Below are 20,195 nucleotides of genomic sequence, written 5' to 3' on the forward strand. Positions count from 1 at the left end.
TGAAGCTGAATTAACCATTGACACCTTGCTCCTTTAAAAAAAACTTATTGTTGTAAAATATGTATAACATAAAACTTACCGTAAGAGTCATTTTTAGGCACACAGTTTCTTGGTATTAAGTATACTCGCAGTGTTGCCCAATCCATCACCACTATCCATTTCCAGCACTTTTCATCATCCTAAACACAGACTCTGTACTTAGTAAATAATAAACTTCCCCTCTCCTAGTCCCTGGTAATCTCTATTCTAGTTTCGGTCTATATGAATTTGTTTATTCGAGCTACCTCATGTAAGTGGAATCACACAGTAGTCGACCTTTTGTGTCTGCTTTTCTCAATTAGCATAATATTTTAAAAGTTCATTCATGTTGTTACAGGTATCTAAATTTCATTCCTTTTTAAGACTGAATATTATTTCATTGTATGGATATACCACATTTTGTTTATTCATTCATCTTTTGATGGACATTTTGGTTATAATCATCTTTTGTCTTTTGTGAATAATGCTGCTCTGAACATTGGTGCACAAGTATCTGTATGAATCCCTGCTCTCCATATGTTGGATCATATGGTAATTCTGTTTTAACTTTTTAAGAAACTGCTAAACTTTTTTTTTTTTTACAATGACTGTACCATTTTACTTCCACACCAGCAATGCAAAAGGGTTCCAGTTTCTCAAAATGCTAGCCAACACTTGTTTTCCTTTTTTTTTTTAAAGTAATAACCATTCTTATGGCTGTGAAGTGGTACCTCATTTTAGTTTTTATTTGCATTTCCCTAATGGCTAATGATTTCAAGCATCTTTTACTGTTCTTATGGACCATTTGTAGAATTGCCTGTTCAAGACCATTGCCTATTTTTTAATTCAATTGTTTTTTGTTGTTGAGTCATGGGAGTTCTTTAATGTATTCTGGATGGTAATCTCTTATCAAACATATAATTTGAAAATAATTTCTCCTATTCTGTGAGTTGCCTTTTCACTCTCATAATAGTGTGCTTTGATACAGAAAAGTTTCTAATTTTGAAGAAGTCCAATTTACCTATTTTTTGTTATTTTTTTTTTGCCTAGCATCAGTTTCTCTCTCTCTTTTTTTTTTTTTTTTTTGTGGTACGTGAGCCTCTCACTGTTGTGGCCTCTCCCGTTGCGGAGCACAGGCTCCAGACGCGCAGGCTCAGCAGCCATGGCTCACGGGACCAGCCACTCCGTGGCATGTGGGATCTTCCCGGTCCAGGACACGAACCTGTGTCCCCTGCACCGGCAGGTGGACTCTCAACCACTGCGCCACCAGGGAAGCCCCTCTTGTTTGTTTTATATAACTGAATCTGAGGATTGGCCACAATTTTTATCCCTCAGCTGTTGGCTTTTGTCCTGGTTGCAGTTAAAATATGTAATCCACCTTGTGTTTGTGTGGTGACCTTTTATATGATCTCATCCAGGAGACTTCAGGGGAGATCATGAGAAATTGATTCTGCTCATCCTGACAGGACAGTGCTAGTTAATGGAGATAACTCTGGTGAATAGAAAAGAATTCAGGACAAAAATAATGTAAATTTTGTATGGGGGTGATAGATGATACATACTTTAAATGTTCTTTTTTTTTTTTTTTTTTTTTTTTTTTTACAAATTTAATCAGTTATACATATACATATGTTCCCATATCCCCTCCCCTTTGCGTCTCCCTCCCACCCTCCCTATCCCACCCCTCCAGGCGGTCACAAAGAACCGAGCTGTTCTCCCTGTGCTATGCGACTGCTTCCCACTAGCTATCTACCTTACGTTTGGTAGTGTATATATGTCCATGCCGCTCTTTCACTTTGTCACAGCTTACCCTTCCCCCTCCCCATATCCTCAAGTCCATGCTCTAGTAGGTCTGTGTCTTTATTCCTGTCTTACCCCTATGTTCTTGATGACTTTTTTTCTTAAATTCCATATATATGTGTCAGCATACAGTATTTGTCTTTCTCTTTCTGACTTACTTCACTCTGTATGACAGACTCTAGGTCCATCCACCTCATTACAAATAGCTCAATTTCATTTCTTTTTATGGCTGAGTAATATTCCATTGTATATATGTGCCACATCTTCTTTATCAATTCATCCGATGATGGACACTTAGGTTGTTTCCATCTCCGGGCTATTGTAAATAGGGCTGCTATGAACATTTTGGTACATGACTCTTTTTGAATTATGGTTTTCTCAGGGTATATGCCCAGTAGTGGGATTGCTGGGTCATATGGTAGTTCTATTTGTAGTTTTTTAAGGAACCTCCATACTGTTCTCCATAGTGGCTGTACCAATTCACATTCCCACCAGCAGTGCAAGAGTGTTCCCTTTTTTCCACACCCTCTCCAGCATTTATTGTTTCTAGATTTTTTGATGATGGCCATTCTGACTGGTGTGAGATGATATCTCATTGTAGTTTTGATTTGCATTTCTCTAATGAGTAAAGATGTTGAGCATCCTTTCATGTGTTTGTTGGCTGTCTGTATATCTTCTGTGGAGAAATGTCTATTTAGGTCTTCTGCCCATTTTTGGATTGGGTTGTTTGTTTTTTTGCTATTGAGCTGCATGAGCTGCTTATAAATTTTGGAGATTAATCCTTTGTCAGTTGCTTCATTTGCAAATATTTTCTCCCATTCTGAGGGTTGTCTTTTGGTCTTGTTTATGGTTTCCTTTGCTGTGCAAAAGCTTTGAAGTTTCATTAGGTCCCATGTGTTTATCTTTGTCTTTATTTCCATTTCTCTAGGAGATGGGTCAAAAAGGATCTTGCTGTGATTTATGTCATAGAGTGTTCTGCCTATGTTTTCCTCTAGGAGTTTGATAGTGTCTGGCCTTACATTTAGGTCTTTAATCCATTTTGAGCTAATTTTTGTGTATGGTGTTAGGGAGTGATCTAATCTCATACTTTTACATGTCCCTGTCCAGTTTTCCCAGCACCACTTATTGAAGAGACTGTCCTTTCTCCACTGTACATTCCTGCCTCCTTTATCAAAGATAAGGTGACCATATGTCCGTGGGTTTATCTCTGGGCTTTCTATCCTGTTCCATTGATCTATCTTTCTGTTTTTGTGCCAGTACCATACTGTCTTGATTACTGTAGCTTTGTAGTATAGTCTGAAGTCAGGGAGCCTGATTCCTCCAGCTCCATTTTTCGTTCTCAAGATTGCTTTGGCTATTCGGGGTCTTTTGTGTTTCCATACAAATTGTGAAATTTTTTGTTCTAGTTCTGTGAAAAATGCCATTGGTAGTTTGATAGGTATTGCATTGAATCTGTAGATTGCTTTGGGTAGTAGAGTCATTTTCACAATGTTGATTCTTCCAATCCAAGAACATGGTACATCTCTCCATCTATTTGTATCATCTTTAATTTCTTTCATCAGTGTCTTATAATTTTCTGCATACAGGTCTTTTGTCTCCTTAGGTAGGTTTATTCCTAGATATTTTATTCTTTTTGTTGCAATGGTAAATGGGAGTGTTTCCTTGATTTCACTTTCAGATTTTTCATCATTAGTATATAGGAATGCCAGAGATTTCTGTGCATTAATTTTGTATCCTGCAACTTTACCAAATTCATTGATTAGCTCTAGTAGTTTTCTGGTAGCATCTTTAGGATTCTCTATGTATAGTATCATGTCATCTGCAAACAGTGACAGCTTTACTTCTTCTTTTCCCATTTGGATTCCTTTTATTTCCTTTTCTTCTCTGATTGCTGTGGCTCAAACTTCCAAAACTATGTTGAATAAGAGTGGTGAGAGTGGGCAACCTTGTCTTGTTCCTGATCTTAGTGGAAATGGTTTCAGTTTTTCACCATTGAGGACGATGCTGGCTGTGGGTTTGTCATATATGGCCTTTATTATGTTGAGGAAAGTTCCCTCTATGCCTACTTTCTGCAGGGTTTTTATCATAAATGGGTGTTGAATTTTGTCAAAAGCTTTCTCTGCATCTATTGAGATGATCATATGGTTTTTCTCCTTCAACTTGTTAATATGGTGTATCACATTGATTGATTTGCGTATATTGAAGAATCCTTGCATTCCTGGAATAAACCCCACTTGATCATGGTGTATGATCCTTTTAATGTGCCGTTGGATTCTGTTTGCTAGTATTTTGTTGAGGATTTTTGCATCTATGTTCATCAGTGATATTGGCCTGTAGTTTTCTTTCTTTGTGACATCCTTGTCTGGTTTTGGTATCAAGGTGATGGTGGCCTCGTAGAATGAGTTTGGGAGTGTTCCTCCCTCTGCTATATTTTGGAAGAGTTTGAGAAGGATAGGTGTTAGCTCTTCTCTAAATGCTTGATAGAATTCGCCTGTGAAGCCATCTGGTCCTGGGCTTTTGTTTGTTGGAAGATTTTTTATCACAGTTTCAATTTCAGTGCTTGTGATTGGTCTGTTCATATTTTCTATTTCTTCCTGATTCAGTCTTGGCAGGTTGTGCATTTCTAAGAAGTTGTCCATTTCTTCCAGGTTGTCCATTTTATTGGCATAGAGTTGCTTATAGTAATCTCTCATGATCTTTTGTATTTCTGCAGTGTCAGTTGTTACTTCTCCTTTTTCATTTCTAATTCTATTGATTTGAGTCTTCTCCCTTTTTTTCTTGATGAGTCTGGCTAATGGTTTATCAATTTTGTTTATCTTCTCAAAGAACCAGCTTTTAGTCTTATTGATCTTTGCTATCGTTTCCTTCATTTCTTTTTCATTTATTTCTGATCTGATTTTTATGATTTCTTTCCTTCTGCTAACTTTGGGATGTTTTTGTTCTTCTTTCTCTAATTGCTTTAGGTGCAAGGTTAGGTTGTTTATTCGAGATATTTCCTGTTTCTTAAGGTGGGATTGTATTGCCATAAACTTCCCTCTTAGAACTGCTTTTGCTGCATCCCATAGGTTTTGGGTCGTCGTGTCTCCATTGTCATTTGTTTCTAGGTATTTTTTAATTTCCTCTTTGATTTCTTCAGTGATCACTTCGTTATTAAGTAGTGTATTGTTTAGCCTCCATGTGTTTGTATGTTTTACAGCTTTTTTCCTGTAATTGATATCTAGTCTCATAGCATTGTGGTCGGAAAAGTTACTTGATACAATTTCAATTTTCTTAAATTTACCAAGGCTTGATTTGTGACCCAAGATATGATCTATCCTGGAGAATGTTCCATGAGCACTTGAGAAAAATGTGTATTCTGTTGTTTTTGGATGGAATGTCCTATAAATATCAATTAAGTCCATCTTGTTTAATGTATCATTTAAAGCTTGTGTTTCCTTATTTATTTTCATTTTGGATGACCTGTCCATTGGTGAAAGTGGGGTGTTAAAGTCCCCTACTATGATTGTGTTACTGTCGATTTCTCCTTTTATGGCTGTTAATATTTCCCTTATGTATTGAGGTGTTCCTATGTTTGGTGCATAAATATTTACAATTGTTATATCTTCTTCTTGGATTGATCCCTTGATCATTATGTAGTGTCCTTCTTTGTCTCTTCTAGTAGTCTTTATTTTAAAGTCTATTTTGTCTGATATGAGAATTGCTACTCCAGCTTTCTTTTGGTTTCCATTTGCATGGAATATCTTTTTCCATCCCCTTACTTTCAGTCTGTATGTATCTCTAGGTCTGAAGTGGGTCTCTTGTAGACAGCATATATATGGGTCTTGTTTTTGTATCCATTCAGCCACTCTGTGTCTTTTGGTGGGAGCATTTAGTCCATTTACATTTAAGGTAATTATTGATATGTATGTTCCTATTCCCATTTTCTTAATTGTTTTGGGTTCGTTATTGTAGTTCTTTTCCTTCTGTTGTGTTTCTTGCCTAGAGAAGTTCCTTTAGCATTTGTTGTAAAGCTGGTTTGGTGGTGCTGAACTCTCTCAGCTTTTGCTTGTCTGTAAAGGTTTTAATTTCTCCATCAAATCTGAATGAGATCCTTGCTGGGTAGAGTAATCTTGGTTGCAGGTTTTTCTCCTTCATCACTTTAAGTATGTCCTGCCACTCCCTTCTGGCTTGTAGAGTTTCTGCTGAGAGATCAGCTGTTATCCTGATGGGGATTCCCTTGTGTGTTATTTGTTGTTTTTGCCTTGCTGCTTTTAATATGATTTCTTTGTGTTTAATTTTTGACAGTTTGATTAATATGTGTCTTGGTGTATTTCTCCTTGGATTTATTCTGTATGGGACTCTCTGTGCCTCCTGGACTTGATTAACTATTTCCTTTCCCATATTAGGGAAGTTTTCAACTATAATCTCTTCAAATATTTTCTCAGTCCCTTTCTTTTTCTCTTCTTCTTCTGGAACCCCTATAATTCGAATGTTGGTGCGTTTAATGTTGTCCCAGAGGTCCCTGAGAGTGTCCTCTGTTCTTTTCATTCTTTTTTCTTTATTTTGCTGTGCAGCAGTTATTTCCACTATTTTATCTTCCACCTCACTTATCCGTTCTTCTGCCTCAGTTATTCTGCTATTGATCCCATCTAGAGTATTTTTTATTTCATTTATTGTGTTTTTAATCGATGCTTGATTCGTCTTTAGTTCTTCTAGGTCCTTGTTAACTGTTTCTTGCATTTTGTCTATTCTATTTCCAAGATTTTGGATCATCTTTACCATCATTATTCTGAATTCTTTTTCAGATAGACTGCCTATTACCTCTTCATTTGTTAGGTCTGGTGGGTTTTTATCTTGCTCCTTCTCCTGCTGTGTGTTTTTCTGTCTTCTCATTTTGCTTATGTTACTGTGTTTGGGGTCTCCTCTTTGCAGGCTGCAGGTTCGTAGTTCCCGTTGTTTTTGGTGTCTGTCCCCAGTGGCTAAGGTTGGTTTAGTGGGTTGTGTAGGCTTCTTGGTGGAGGGGACTACTGCCTGTGTTCTGGTGGATGAGGCTGGATCTTGCCTTTCTGGTGGGCAGGTCCTCGTCTGGTGGTGTGTTTTGGGGTGTTTGCAGACTTTTTATGATTTGAGGCAGCCTCTCTGCTAATGGGTGGTGTTGTGTTCCTGTCTTGCTAGTTGTTTGGCATAGGGTGTCCAGCACTGTAGTTTGCTGGTCGTTGAGTGAAGCTGGGTGCTGGTGTTGAGATGGAGATCTCTGGAAGATTTTCGCCGTTTGATATTATGTGGAGCTGGGAGGTCTCTTGTGGACCAGTGTCCTGAAGTTCGCTCTCCCACCTCAGAGGCACAGCACTGACTCCTGGCTCCTCAATTTGGGATGATTTGTTGTCTATTCATGTATTCCACAGATGCAGGGTACATGAAGTTGATTGTGGAGCTTTAATCTGCTGCTTCTGAGGCTGCTGGGAGAGGTTTCCCTTTCTCTTCTTTGTTCTCACAGCTCCTGGGTCTCAGCTTTGGATTTGGCCCCGCCTCTGCGTGTAGGTCGCCGGAGGGCGTCTGTTCTTCGCTCAGACAGGACAGGGTTAAAGGAGCAGCCTCTTTGGGGACTCTGGCTCACTCAGGCCGGGCGGGAGGGAGGGGCACGAAGTGCGGGGCGTGCCTGCAGCGGCAGAGGTCGGCGTGATGTTGCACCAGCCCGGGGCGCGCCGTGCGTTCTCCCAGGGAAGCCGCCCCTGGATCCCGGGACCCCGGCAGTGGCAGGCTGCACAGGCTCCCGGAAGGGCGGTGTGGACAGTGTCTTGCGCTCGCACACAGGCTTCTTGGCTGCGGCAGCAGCAGCCCCAGCGTCCCACGCCCGTCTCTGGGCTCCGCGCTTTCAGCCGCGACTCGCGCCCGTCTCTGGGGCTCCTTTACGCGGCGCTCTTAATCCCCTCTCCTCGCGCACCAGGAAACCAAGAGGGAAGAAAAAGTCTCCTGCCTCTTCGGCAGCTCCAGAGTTTTCCCAGACTCCCTCCCGGCTAGCTGTGGCACATTAGCCCCCTTCAGGCTGAGTTCTCGCCGCCAGTCCCAGTCCTCTCCCTGCGCTCTGACCGAAGCCCGAGCCTCAGCTCCAGCGCCGCCCACCCTGGCGGGGGAGCAGACAAGCCTCTCGGGCTGGTGAGTGCCGCTCGGCACCGCTCCTCTCTGCGGGAATCTCTCTGCTTTGCCCTACCCAGGTATGTGGGGAGTTTCTTGCCTTTTGGGAGGTCTGGGGTCTTCTGCCAGCGTTCAGTAGTTGTTCTGTAGGAGTTGTTGCACGTGTAGCTGTATTTCTGGTGTATCTGTGGGGAGGAAGGTGATCTCCGCGTCTTACTCTTCCGCCATCTTACCCGGAAGTCCCCAATGTTCTTTTTTTTTTTTTTTAATTAGAAATTATTTATGTTCACAAGAATGCTAAATATGGAAGTCTTCAGTGATTCTTATTCTCCATAGATTTTCACATTTAATACTTTTGTTTATATAAATGCTTTGTTTGCATTATACCATTATATTACTTTACAAAAATGGGTTAAATACGGTTCATATTCTCTTACAATTTGCTATTTTTAAAAGAGACCAACCTTAATATATCTCATATAGCTTTCCATGTTACCATGTTTTTCTGTTTTATTTTTATAGTTCTGTAATATTCCGTAATTCACTTAACTGATCCCTTATTGCTAAGCATTTTGCTTGTCCTCAGTTTTTGAGTTTTCCAAAGAGTGCTGCAGTGAGCATCCTTGTAGATATATCTTTGTACACTTGAGCAAGTATTTCCATTTCAGAAAATGTCTTATTACTTTTTCCTGCAGATGTTATGGAAACAAGTTCATAATTACCCAATGTTTAACCTCCTTATGGAAATTGACTCCTATATGTTTGCATGTGTGAATCAAACTGCTGTATATGAGGAGCTTGAAGATGAAACAAGAAGACTCTGTGATGTCAGACCTTTTCTTCCAGTTCTCAAATTAGTGACAAGAAGTTGTGACCCAGGGGAAAAATTAGACTCAAAAATTGGAGTCCTTATAGGAAAAGGTAATTTAAAAAATTCTTATTTTGAATTTTTAACATGTTTGTTGTTATCTGTATAAACGTGTAGTCAGTATGATCTAAGACGTTGCTTTGCAAGGTGTGGTCCGTGGACCAGTGCTGGTCTGTACATTGTTACCAGTCTGAGATAAAGTAAGTATAGAAATCGAGAATAAACTTCTGTAGCGATGTGATATTGCCACAACATCCAAGGGTGTGTGTAATTTTTTATCTTTTTCTTTTCCAGTGACTTATTTATTTATTTATTTTTTGCTGTACACGGGCCTCTCACTGTTGTGGCCTCTCCCGTTGCAGAGCACAGGCTCCGGACGCGCAGGCTCAGCAGCCATGGCTCACGGGCCCAGCCGCTCCGCGGCATGTGGGATCTTCCCGAACCGGGGCATGAACCCATGTCCCCTGCATTGGCAGGCGGACTCTCAACCACTGCGCCACCAGGGAAGCCCCAGTGACTTATTTTTTTAAAATTTATTTTATTGAAGTATAGTTGATTTACAATGTTGTGTTAATTTCTGCTGTATAAAGAAGTGATTCAATTATGCATAAATATACATTCTTTTCCATTATGGTTTATCACAGGATATTGTATATAGTTCCCTGCACTATACAGTAGGACTTGTTGTTTATCCATTCTATATATAATAGTTTGCATCTGCTAATCCCAAACTCCCAATCCATCCATCCCCCTCCCCTCCCCCTTGAAAAACCACAAGTCTGTTCTGTATGTCTGTGAGTCTGTTTCTGTTTTGTAGATAAGTTTATTTGTGTCATATTTTAGATTCCACATATAAGTGATATCATATGGTGTTTGTCTTTCTCTTTCTGACTTACTTCACTTAGTATGATAACCTCTTGGTCCATCCATGTTCCTGCAAATGGCATTATTACATTATTTTTTATGGCTGAGTAGTATTCCATTGTGTATATATACCACATTTTCTTTATCCATTCATCTGTCGACGGACATCTAGGCTGTTTCCATGTCTTGGCTACTGTGAATAGTGCAGCTATGAACATAAGGGTGCATGTATCTTTTTTTTTTTTTTTTCCTTTGTGGTACGCGGGCCACCCACCGCTGTGGCCTCTCCCGTTGCGGAGCACAGGCTCCGGACGCGCAGGCTCAGCGGCCATGGCTCACGGGCCCAGCCGCTCCATGGCATGTGGGATCCTCCCGGACCAGGGCACGAACCCGTGTCCCCTGCATCGGCAGGCGGACTCTCAACCACTGCGCCACCAGGGAAGCCCACATGTATCTTTTTGAATTATAGTTTTGTTTGGATATATGCCCAGGAGTGGGATTGCTGTATCAAGTGCCAACTCTATATTTAGTGTTCTGAGGAACCTCCATATATTGTTTTTCATGGTGGCTGAACCAAGTTAACATTCCCACCAACAGTGTAGGAGGGTTCCCTTTTCTCCACACCCTCTCCAGCATTTGTTATTTGTAGGCTTTTTTTTTTTTTTTTTTGCGGTATGCGGGCCTCTCACTTTTGTGGCCTCTCCCGTTGCGGAGCACAGGCTCCGGATGCGCAGGCCCAGCGGCCATGGCTCACGGGCCCAGCCGCTCCGCGGCATATGGGATTCTCCCAGACTGGGGCATGAACCTGTATCCCCTGCATCGGCAGGCGGACTCTCAACCACTGCACCACCAGGGAGGCCCTGTAGGCTTTTTAATGATGGCTGTTCTGACCAGTGTGAGGTGATACTTCATTGTAGTTTTGATTTGCATTTCTCTAATAGTTAGCCATGTTGAGCATCTTTTCATGTGCTTGTTGGCAATCTATATGTCTAGTGAATTATTTTTATTTTATAAAAGTATTGGTTTTTTGCAAATTTGAAATAAAAAAGTTGTGCCTTTGCCTCGGGTACTTTGAGAAGCCCTTTTTTAGAGATGCACCCTCAGTTTCTTGTGAACTACCTCTGTAGTATGAACGTAATTTATGCACAACTCTCTATGCTAACCGAGACTTTAAGCTGATTGATGTTTCCATAAATTTTACTCCGTAAGTAAAATTGTCTTTTCAGTAGAAGTTACTTTTATAGCAAGTCAAGATATATCATGCCCACATTATTCTTTGCATATTAACTTCAGCGAGAATTGTGAGTAACACAGTAAACACGGAGCAGTCTCTCTTGCTATAGTAATCTTAGATGTCTAAAGGGCCAGTGGTGTCCTTCCTTAGACAGGGTATTAACTTGAATTTGCATACTGCAAGGGATTACTGAGGAGGAGGCTTAAAGGAGAAAACCAAAAATATCTGAAGAGTGTTGGATCTGGATTGGCTACCTGTATTGATCACATTCACTCTTATAGGATCATATAGTACCATCCCCTTTAAGATAGTAAGTACCTTTAAGATACTATTCTTTGATCTTGACCTACAGTTAATTCAGGCTAGCTAATGATTACACAGTGGGACTAAACTCTTCCCTTTGAGTACTTAAAACAGAAGCTTGTTTATTTACTGAATGACACCCTGGTATTTAAAAATGTTTGATTATTTCAGATGATAGCTAGTTTGCTTTGGCAATGACTTTTTCCCCCATTAAATAGGCTTGTAATTGTATACCATACAGATTTTTCAAAAATATATTAATAGCTTCAATAGAAAGCATTCCTTTCTATTTTTTAGAGCTCCAAAGATTTTTTTTAACTTTTAATTATTCTCCATTAGTAAAAATTTTCCTTTGAATTAAAGAGTATATGTAAAAGCAGAAAGAATTAAAAAATCACTTATAGTGTTATCCAGGACAAGAATATCCACTGATAATATTTTGATATAGTTCTTTTTAAGCAGTTCTGTGTGCGTGTTTGTGAAAATATTGTTTTTCTGTATTTTTCTGCTGATATTTAGGGAAGCTGAAATATTTGACAATTCGAAAGGTTAGCATCACAGAGAGAGTTAACTTTTATGAGAATATAGGTGTCTTTTTGAGATTTACCATCTTTTCAAAACTTAGATCACTGTGCTCTCTTTGGGTCTTGATCTTCAAAGCATATGGAATCATTAGCCACCATTACCTGTACCTAAGCTTGTCAGATTTACCAAATAAAAGTACAGTAGATCTATGGGATACTCTTAATGCCAAAAAGTCATTCACTATTTATCTAAAATTCAAATAGAACTGGACATACTGTGTGTTTTTTTTGTTAAATTTGACAACTCTAACTTCACCCTACTAACAGCACAGATATCTAATATATATTAGAATTGAATTTCTCTTTCTATAAACAGTGTACCATATTTCATATTTCATTTAGTGTATAAAGCTTATTGTACAAAAATTTTTTTATGCAATGTGCCCTGCAATTTGAATGACTAAGAAAATGCCACGAGTGTTTTATTGCATTGAATTAAACAGTTTATAAGCTCTTAAAATTTATAAATTGTACTTTAGATCCTCAGCAGTTTAGGAAAGCTGGCCTTATGATCATATACACAAATTCAAATGTTAACAGTCATTTAGGAAGTTGGGTAAGTCTGTTTTGATGTTTTAGAATGAAATTTTACTTTAAATACCTAACAAGTCATTTTTTGCAGTTGCTGATTTGTATGTGATGACTACAACCGGGACTTTGTGAGGTCATGCCTCCTGGGAAAACAATGAACAATTATTTCAATTTAACTTCAGGAACAAGTTTGCTGCCTCCTCCTCCCCAGCGAAAACAATAGAACCTTTACAGACATAACTGCCCTGATGGGTCTAAAAATACCTTTTCCTGAAAGATGATATGCCTAATTATTTCATTTTCTGTTTATTCTCAATAATTATTTATAGAGCTACTGCTGGGGTTCTGATTATTCTCTGTAGTGAAGGTACTTGTTACTCCTGCATTAATTTCTCCAAATACCCAGTAGTAAATCTTGATCAGAGGATTTTGTCAGCATCCTGAAAAAAATATTTGAACACTTCCTTTTTCTCCTTACCTATCTAAAGCTGTGGCATACCTTAAAGTGAAGGAAATACATAGTCTGTAGGATTTTAACAGTATCTTCAATATGAAGAAATTGTTCATTCAGTACATTTTTAATATCAAAAATTTATATTTGACTGTAAACTATACAGTACTCTTAAAATTTAAGATATGCTATCAAATTTTCATACCAAAAGACATATAGGCAATTAACTAGGCTTAAAATTAAATTCCTTAGCCTAACTTTTTATTTTTGGCAAAGTTTCTACTTTTAAGAGATCTTTATAGTAGTTCCCCAATTCAGGCTTCATCCGTTTCTTCCTTTTTCTTTCTTTCTTTTTTCTTCTTTCCTTCCTTCCTTCCTTCCTTTCTTTCTTTCTTTTTTTGTTTTAATTTTTATTGGAGTACAGCTGATTTACAATGTTGTATTAGTTTCAGGTATACAGCAAAGTGAATCAGTTATACGTACACATATATCCACTCCTTTTTTTTTTTTTAGATTCTTTTCCCATATAGGCCATTTCTGAGTATTGAGTAGAATTCCCTGTGCTATACAGTAGGTTCTTATTAGTTATCTATTTTATATATAGTAGTGTGTATATGTCAATCCTAATCTCCCAATTTATCCCTCCCCCTGCCATATCCCCTGATAATCATGTTTGTTTTCTACATCCATGACTCTACTTCTGTTTTGTAAATAAGTTCATTTGTACTTTTTTTTTTTTTTAAGATTCCACATATAAACAGTATCATGATATTTGTCTTTCTGTGTCTGACTTACTTCAGTCAGTATGACAATCTCTGGGTCCATCCATGTTGCTGCAAATGGCATTATTTCGTTCTTTTTTATGGCTGAGTAATATTTCAGTGTACATATGTTCCACATCTTCTTTATCCATCCCTCTGTCAATGGATATTTAGGTTGCTTCCATGTCTTGGCTATTGTAAATAGTGCTACAATGAACATGGGGGTGCATGTATCTTTTCAAATTATGGTTTTCTCTGGATATATGCCCAGGAGCGGGATTGCTGGGTCATATGGTAGTTCTATTTTTAGTTTTTTAAGGAACGTCCATACTGTTCTCCATAGTGGCTGTACCAGTTTACATTCCCACCAACAGTGTGGGATGGTTCCCTTTTCTCCACACCTTCTCCAGCATTTATTGTTTGTAGATTTTTTGATGGTGGCCATTCTGACCGGTGTGAGGTGATAATGTCATTGTAGTTTTGATTGCATTTCTCTAATAATTAGTGATGTTGAGCATCTTTTCATGTACTTTTTGGCCATCTGTATGTCTTCTTTGGAGAAATGTCTGTTTAGGTCTTCTCACTTTTTGATTGGGTTGTTTGGTTTTTTGTTATTGAGCTGCATGAGCCGTTTGTATATTTTGGACATTAATCCCTTGTTGGTTGCTTTGTTTGCAAATATTTTCTCCCATTCTGAGGGTTATCTTTTTCTTTTGTTTATGGTTTCCTTTGCTGTGCAAAAGCTTTTAAGTTTAATTAGATCCCATTTGTTTATTTTTGTTTTTATTTTCATTACTTTAGGAGGTGGATCAGAAAAGATCTTTCTTCAATTTATGTCAGAGAGTGTTCTGCCTCTGTTTTCCTCTAAGAGTTTTATAGTATCTGCCCTTACATTTAGGTCTGTAATCCATTTTGAGTTTATTTTTGTGTATGGTGTTAGGGAGTGTTCTAATTTCATTCTCTTACATGTAACTGTCCAGTTTTCCCAGCACCACTTATTGAAGAGACTGTCTTGTCTACATTGTATATTCTTGCCTCCTTTGTTTTGTTGTTGTTCTTTAAAATATTTATTTATTTATTTATTTATTTATTTTATTATTATTATTTTTTGCGGTACGCGGGCCTCTCACTGTTGTGGCCTCTCCCGCTGTGGAGCACAGGCTCCGGACGCGCAGGCTCAGCGGCCATGGCTCACGGGCCCAGCTGCTCCTCGGCATGTGGGATCTTCCCGGACCGGGGCACGAACCCGTGTTCCCTGCATTGGCAGGCGGACTCTCAACCACTGCGCCACCAGGGAAGCCCTAAAATATTTATTTTGGCTGTGCTGTGTCTTAGTTGTGGCACACAGGATATTTGTTGTGGCATGCGGGATCTTTAGTTGCGGCATGCAGACTTCTTAGTTGTGGCATGCGGGCTTCTTAGTTGCAGCATGCAGACTGTTAGTTGTGGCATGCATACAGGAACTAGTTCCCTGACCAGGAATCACATCCTGGGCTCCCTGCATTGGGAGCACGGAGTCTTACCCACTGGACCACGAGGGAAGTCCACTTGCCTCCTTTGTTATAGATTAGTTAACCATTCATCAGTTTCTTAAAAAGCAGATTGTCAGAGATTGGGATTTAGTGAGTCTGGGATGTATGAAAGAAATCTGTACTTTTCAGTTGACTCTCATAGTTATGTGAAAAGAGTCCCTTATTTATATTATATTGAAAAAAATTACCAAAACAATAGCAATTGCAATTCAACAGTTTATATTGAGTGTTTATACTTGAGAACCACAGCACTGAACTTGGGTGATGTGGTCTTTGTCTGCTTGGAGCTCACAATCTAGTGGGAAATAATGGATCAGTAAACAGACAGTTACAATACAATGTATAAGCTGCTATAAGTCAAGGAGGGTCATTTAAATCAACTGGGCGAGTCAGGGATTTCCTCTTTGCAGACAAACAGCTAAACCACGACTTAAGCGCTCATTAGGAGTTGAGTAAGTAAAAGGAGATGGAAAAAGGAAAAGCAAGTGGGAATGGCATATAGGAAGGATGGCCTATTCAAGGAATAAAAGAAATTGACTATGATTTGCTTAAGGGGACAGCTAGGATAAGCAGGAAGTCCAGAGAGGCAACCGGCTTCAGAGCATGCAGAGCCATCCAGGCCATGTAAAAAGTAGAGATTTAATTCGTAAGAGCAATTGGGAAGCTATTGAAGGGATTTAAGTAGGGGAGTAACGTCATCAGATTTTCATTTTAGAAAAATTATTTAGGTTGGGGAATGGAAATGGATTGGAGGGATTAAGATTGTGAGTAGAGAAATTAATGAAAAACTGATGTAATAATTAATCCATGGGAGAGATGATGGTAGCTAGGATTAAGGTAATGGCTGTAGGACCTAAGAGAACTAGACAGAGTTGAGAGACATTTAGAAAGTGGATTAGACATGACTTTTAGTAGATAAAGGGAGATAAAGAGTTTGATTTTTGTTAGATGTATCTATTATTAGGTATTCATTTCCATGTCCTTATCTGTAGTACCGATGATCTGTGAATAGAAATAGTTTGAACAGTGCAAAGGAAGAAGCTCTAAGATACTTAAGGTAGTTCACTTAAATTACAGTTCATTCACATAGCTGATTTAGAGTAATATATTGTATTCCAGATCTAAAACTATCCAAGAAATCATATTGTACCCTCAAGATTTTACCTTTGTTGTATTATGGAACTTAAACATTTTAATTTTTCTATATTTAATACCTCAAATTGATGCTAATATTTATTTTAGAAATAATGACTGTTTTAATAGACATAAATATACAATGCAGGTAAGTCTACTATCAAGATGACACTCATTGACGTGAATATATTCAAATGATATAGTATTGATTTGGCCCTACAGAATGAAAAGTAACAGCTTGCACCACTGTGCTTCCCTCTCCAACACTATGAAATGCTGTTAATATTATCTCAATTTTCAAGGCAAAAATTTATATGCATTCTATATTCTTTCTTTTGAATTTGCATAAAAGAAATCTTGCGAGACCCATTGTGTCCCTGCTTTATATATTTAATATATCTGGGACTTTTATCCTAACAACACAGATCTACTTCATTCATTTTAGCACTTGTACCACTCTATCATGGTATATGGATGTATCTTAATTTTTTTAACCAGGTCTTAATGATTATCTTTAGGTTATTTCCAGTTTTTTATTTATTATAAACAAAGCTACAGTGAACATGCTTGTACTGATACCATGTTATCTGTACAATTATTTCCATAGATTTGTGGAAATAAACAATCATGCAAATGAGAACAGACTTTTTACTCAGAGCTTGCTATAATAAAGGAATTTTGTGTTTGGCAATGACTCAAAGTCAGGCAAGGGAGTGATAAAGTTTTATGGTAGAGAAAGTGGATGGCTTTCATGTATGCCTGATGGAAGTTGCTGGCAGGAGGAAGCTCAAGGTGGGCTCACAAGAAGCTGGGCATCTTACGTGGTTGGTTTGGGGAACATATTTGACTTTCACTGGTTGGTCCTGAGTCTCTCAGGTTGCAGTTCATTTTGGTGGAATACCAAGGTCAAAACGTGTGTGTGTGTGTGTGTGTGTGTGTGTGTGAGTGTGAGTTCTAATAAATATTAAATATGCCTATTTCTCTTCTGTCCCTTCCAGCTTAAGGTTTTGTCCAATTTTAAAATGTTTGCCAATCTGATAGGTAAAAATTAATGCACATATAAAAATTTATACATGTTCTTTTATTATTTTAGATATCTAGAATTATTTATTAGAATAATTATAAGCTTATGAACAGGCTGTTATATAGTTATCTTCATGGCAGAAGTGGTTCATAATTCAGTACAACAAAAAATAGTTTTATGTTTATGAGATTTTTGACTAACTGATATACTATAACCATTGGTGAAAAATCACAGTAAACTGAAAGTTTATAAAATTTAAGTTTACTGAGTTTTAAGTTAAGTAATAACTTGAGTTTTAGGCTTATTTGTAAAGTTTTCAGATTCTTAGCCTTTCTTAAATATTTTAAATGTGATTTACTTGATTTGTGAAGAAAAACTGTGGCTCTTCATATGTGGTTTTAAAATAGTACTGTGAATTTCAGTGATTATCTTTTTAAAATTGGTAACCAACTATATTTCTTTAAGAGGTTTCAAGTTTGTATTCTTTAGAAATCTAATTGTATGTTCATCTTCTATACGTGAAGTTCATTATTTTATTTTGATTTTTTTTTATCTTTCATAATATTCTCTTTATCTTTCATAATATTTTCCCACTCAGTTTTGTTGGCTTCATAAAAACCAAGCATCCAAATTATCTTTTTTTGAGTATATTTTGTATTCTCTTAGCTACTCAAAATGACACGTTTAAAATTTTTGTTTAGGTTTGCATGAATTTGATGCCTTGAAGGATCCTGAGGTGAATGAATTCCGAATAAAAATGCGCAGATTCAGTGAGGAAAAGATTCAGTCGCTTGTGGGATTGTCTTGGATGGATTGGCTAAAGCAAACCTATCCACCAGAGCATGAACCATCCATTCCTGAAAATTTAGAAGATAAACTTTACGGAGGAAAGCTCATTGTGGCTGTTCATTTTGAAAATTGTCAGGTAGTATTATATTATTTTAAGAAATACTTTGTAATAAATTTGTGAATTTTACCAGAATGCAGCACCAATGTTAGAGGAGGCTGTTGCTCACCTAGTAAGCACTGACAAAGAGCATTTTTAGATTTAAGATGGAAATATATTTAGGATTATATGTGACAACCTAAAGTGACACATCCTTTGCACATATATGGTTTTTTGATGCATTTTTGTCTAGATCAGGGTCTGCAAACTGCAGTGGTTTTGAATGGTTTTTATATTTTTAAAGGGATGTAAAAAACTCAAAGAATTTTGAAGGATGTTAAAAAGAAAAGAAAGAAGAATATGCGACAGATACTCATATGTTGTTAGCAAAGCCTGGTTCTTTAGAGAAAAAGTTTGCCAACCCCTGGTATAGATAATGTTGTTTAATGTAGATATAATTTTATTTTCTCATGTGATTTTTCTCTTGTCTATAAAATGAAAGGTTTGATCAAAGAGCTCTTTTTTTCCATTTTCTTACATTTGCATTCTGTGAATATGTGAACTAAGTGCTGGTTCGGAATTGGGCATTATAATAGAGTGTATATACAGTTAATCTGTATCTGAATGTTCATAGCAATTTTACAAACTAGATTATGCTACTGCCTTTGTATAAAGTGTGCTCATTTTATCATTTAGTCTCTGGCCTTGGAATTAGGGTAGGAGTACAAGGATATTTTGTTCTGTTCTTCAGTTACTGTGATAACAATAACAAAACCTTTATCAGTAGCCATTCTATGTTGAGCACTTCACTATGCCAGGAATTATGAAAGGTATTTTTGAAATATATTCTCTACTTCTCACAACAACCCAATAAAGTGTTGTTATTTTAACCCCATTTTATAGTGAAGAAACTGACAGGGAGAGAAGTTTGAGTTCTTTTGTGCCCTGCTTCATAGCTGGTCAGCAGTAGAGCCAGGACTTTTTCCAGGTGTTTCTCATTTTATCAAGTCGGCCATCTTTCCAAAAACATGTTATTAAGTATTTGTTAGGTCAGATGTAAAAAAAGGATCCTACATTCAGGCATTTTGCAAAGGATGTTTGTCTAGAGCAAAAAAAAAGAAAACAATTTGCCACTCTTTACTGAGGTATGTTGAGACTCAAGTTCAATTTAAGCCAAGAATTGGGTATCATAAAGTGTAAAGATCAAATTAAAAATACTGTTTAGGGAATTCTGCATTGTTGAAAGAGTTGAAATAGGGAATTTTACTGTTAAAAGGTGATTAGAATTCAACTTGAAAATACCTGCTCTGGGCAGTTTGTCCATCTAGGTCAGTTTGAATTTCATCACATATGGGTCAAACCTCTACTGGATATACAAATTTTAATGTGATCATCATTGTAACAAAGTATATGTGAAAAGAAGTGTTTTGAAGTTAGAAGAGAAATATAGATGTAAAACCTTATTGGATTCAAGCAGTCATAGAACTTAACGGTGAAAGGAGTTTAGACATCATCTAGGCAGACTCTTTATATAACATAATAATTCTTTTCACCATCCTTTATATCCTGTGTCTCTAACCAAATACATCCAGTTGCTATGGGAGCCCTCTGCCTACTGAAGTAGCATGTTTTCACTGTGAGCAAGCACACATTTAAATTTCGAATTTAGAAAATTAAATTCAAGCTAGCTTTCTGTGACTTCTGCTCATCTGGTTATACTTTCCTATTTAATAAGTATCCATTCAATCTCCCTTTATTCTACATGCCAGATATTCAGATAATTGGAATATAGCTATCATATGTCTCCTTAGTCTCCTTTTCTTCTGGCTAAATACTTCGCAGGGATTAAACCAAAAACTCTTAGAGTTTCTGATCATACAGAATAGTAAATTTTTAAGTTATGAAATAATTTTAGGAAGTCACATAGAGTTTGTAGATTTTTTAAAAAATAAATTTATTTATTTTATTTATTTATTTTTGGCTGTGTTGGGTCTTTGTTGCTGGGTGCGGGCTTTCTCTAGTTGCGGCGAGTGGGGGCTACTCTCCATTTGTGGTGCATGGGCTTCTCATTGCGGTGGCTTCTCTTGTTGT

General features: G+C 37.6%; 1 protein-coding gene across 2 annotated transcripts in view; it reads left to right on the top strand.

Annotated features, from left to right (window-relative positions):
• PIK3CB (phosphatidylinositol-4,5-bisphosphate 3-kinase catalytic subunit beta) overlaps positions 1-20,195 on the top strand; it is a 203,963-nt gene that overhangs the window by 90,880 nt on the left and 92,888 nt on the right. For both annotated transcript variants that reach the window (XM_060099616.1, XM_060099617.1), the window contains exons 4-5: positions 8,628-8,853; positions 17,920-18,143. In XM_060099616.1, the coding sequence (XP_059955599.1) occupies positions 8,628-8,853; positions 17,920-18,143 (450 nt within the window). The remainder of the gene's footprint in view (positions 1-8,627; positions 8,854-17,919; positions 18,144-20,195) is intronic.

The sequence above is a fragment of the Mesoplodon densirostris genome, chromosome 5, assembly GCF_025265405.1.
Source record: "Mesoplodon densirostris isolate mMesDen1 chromosome 5, mMesDen1 primary haplotype, whole genome shotgun sequence".
Lineage (NCBI taxonomy): Eukaryota > Metazoa > Chordata > Mammalia > Artiodactyla > Ziphiidae > Mesoplodon > Mesoplodon densirostris.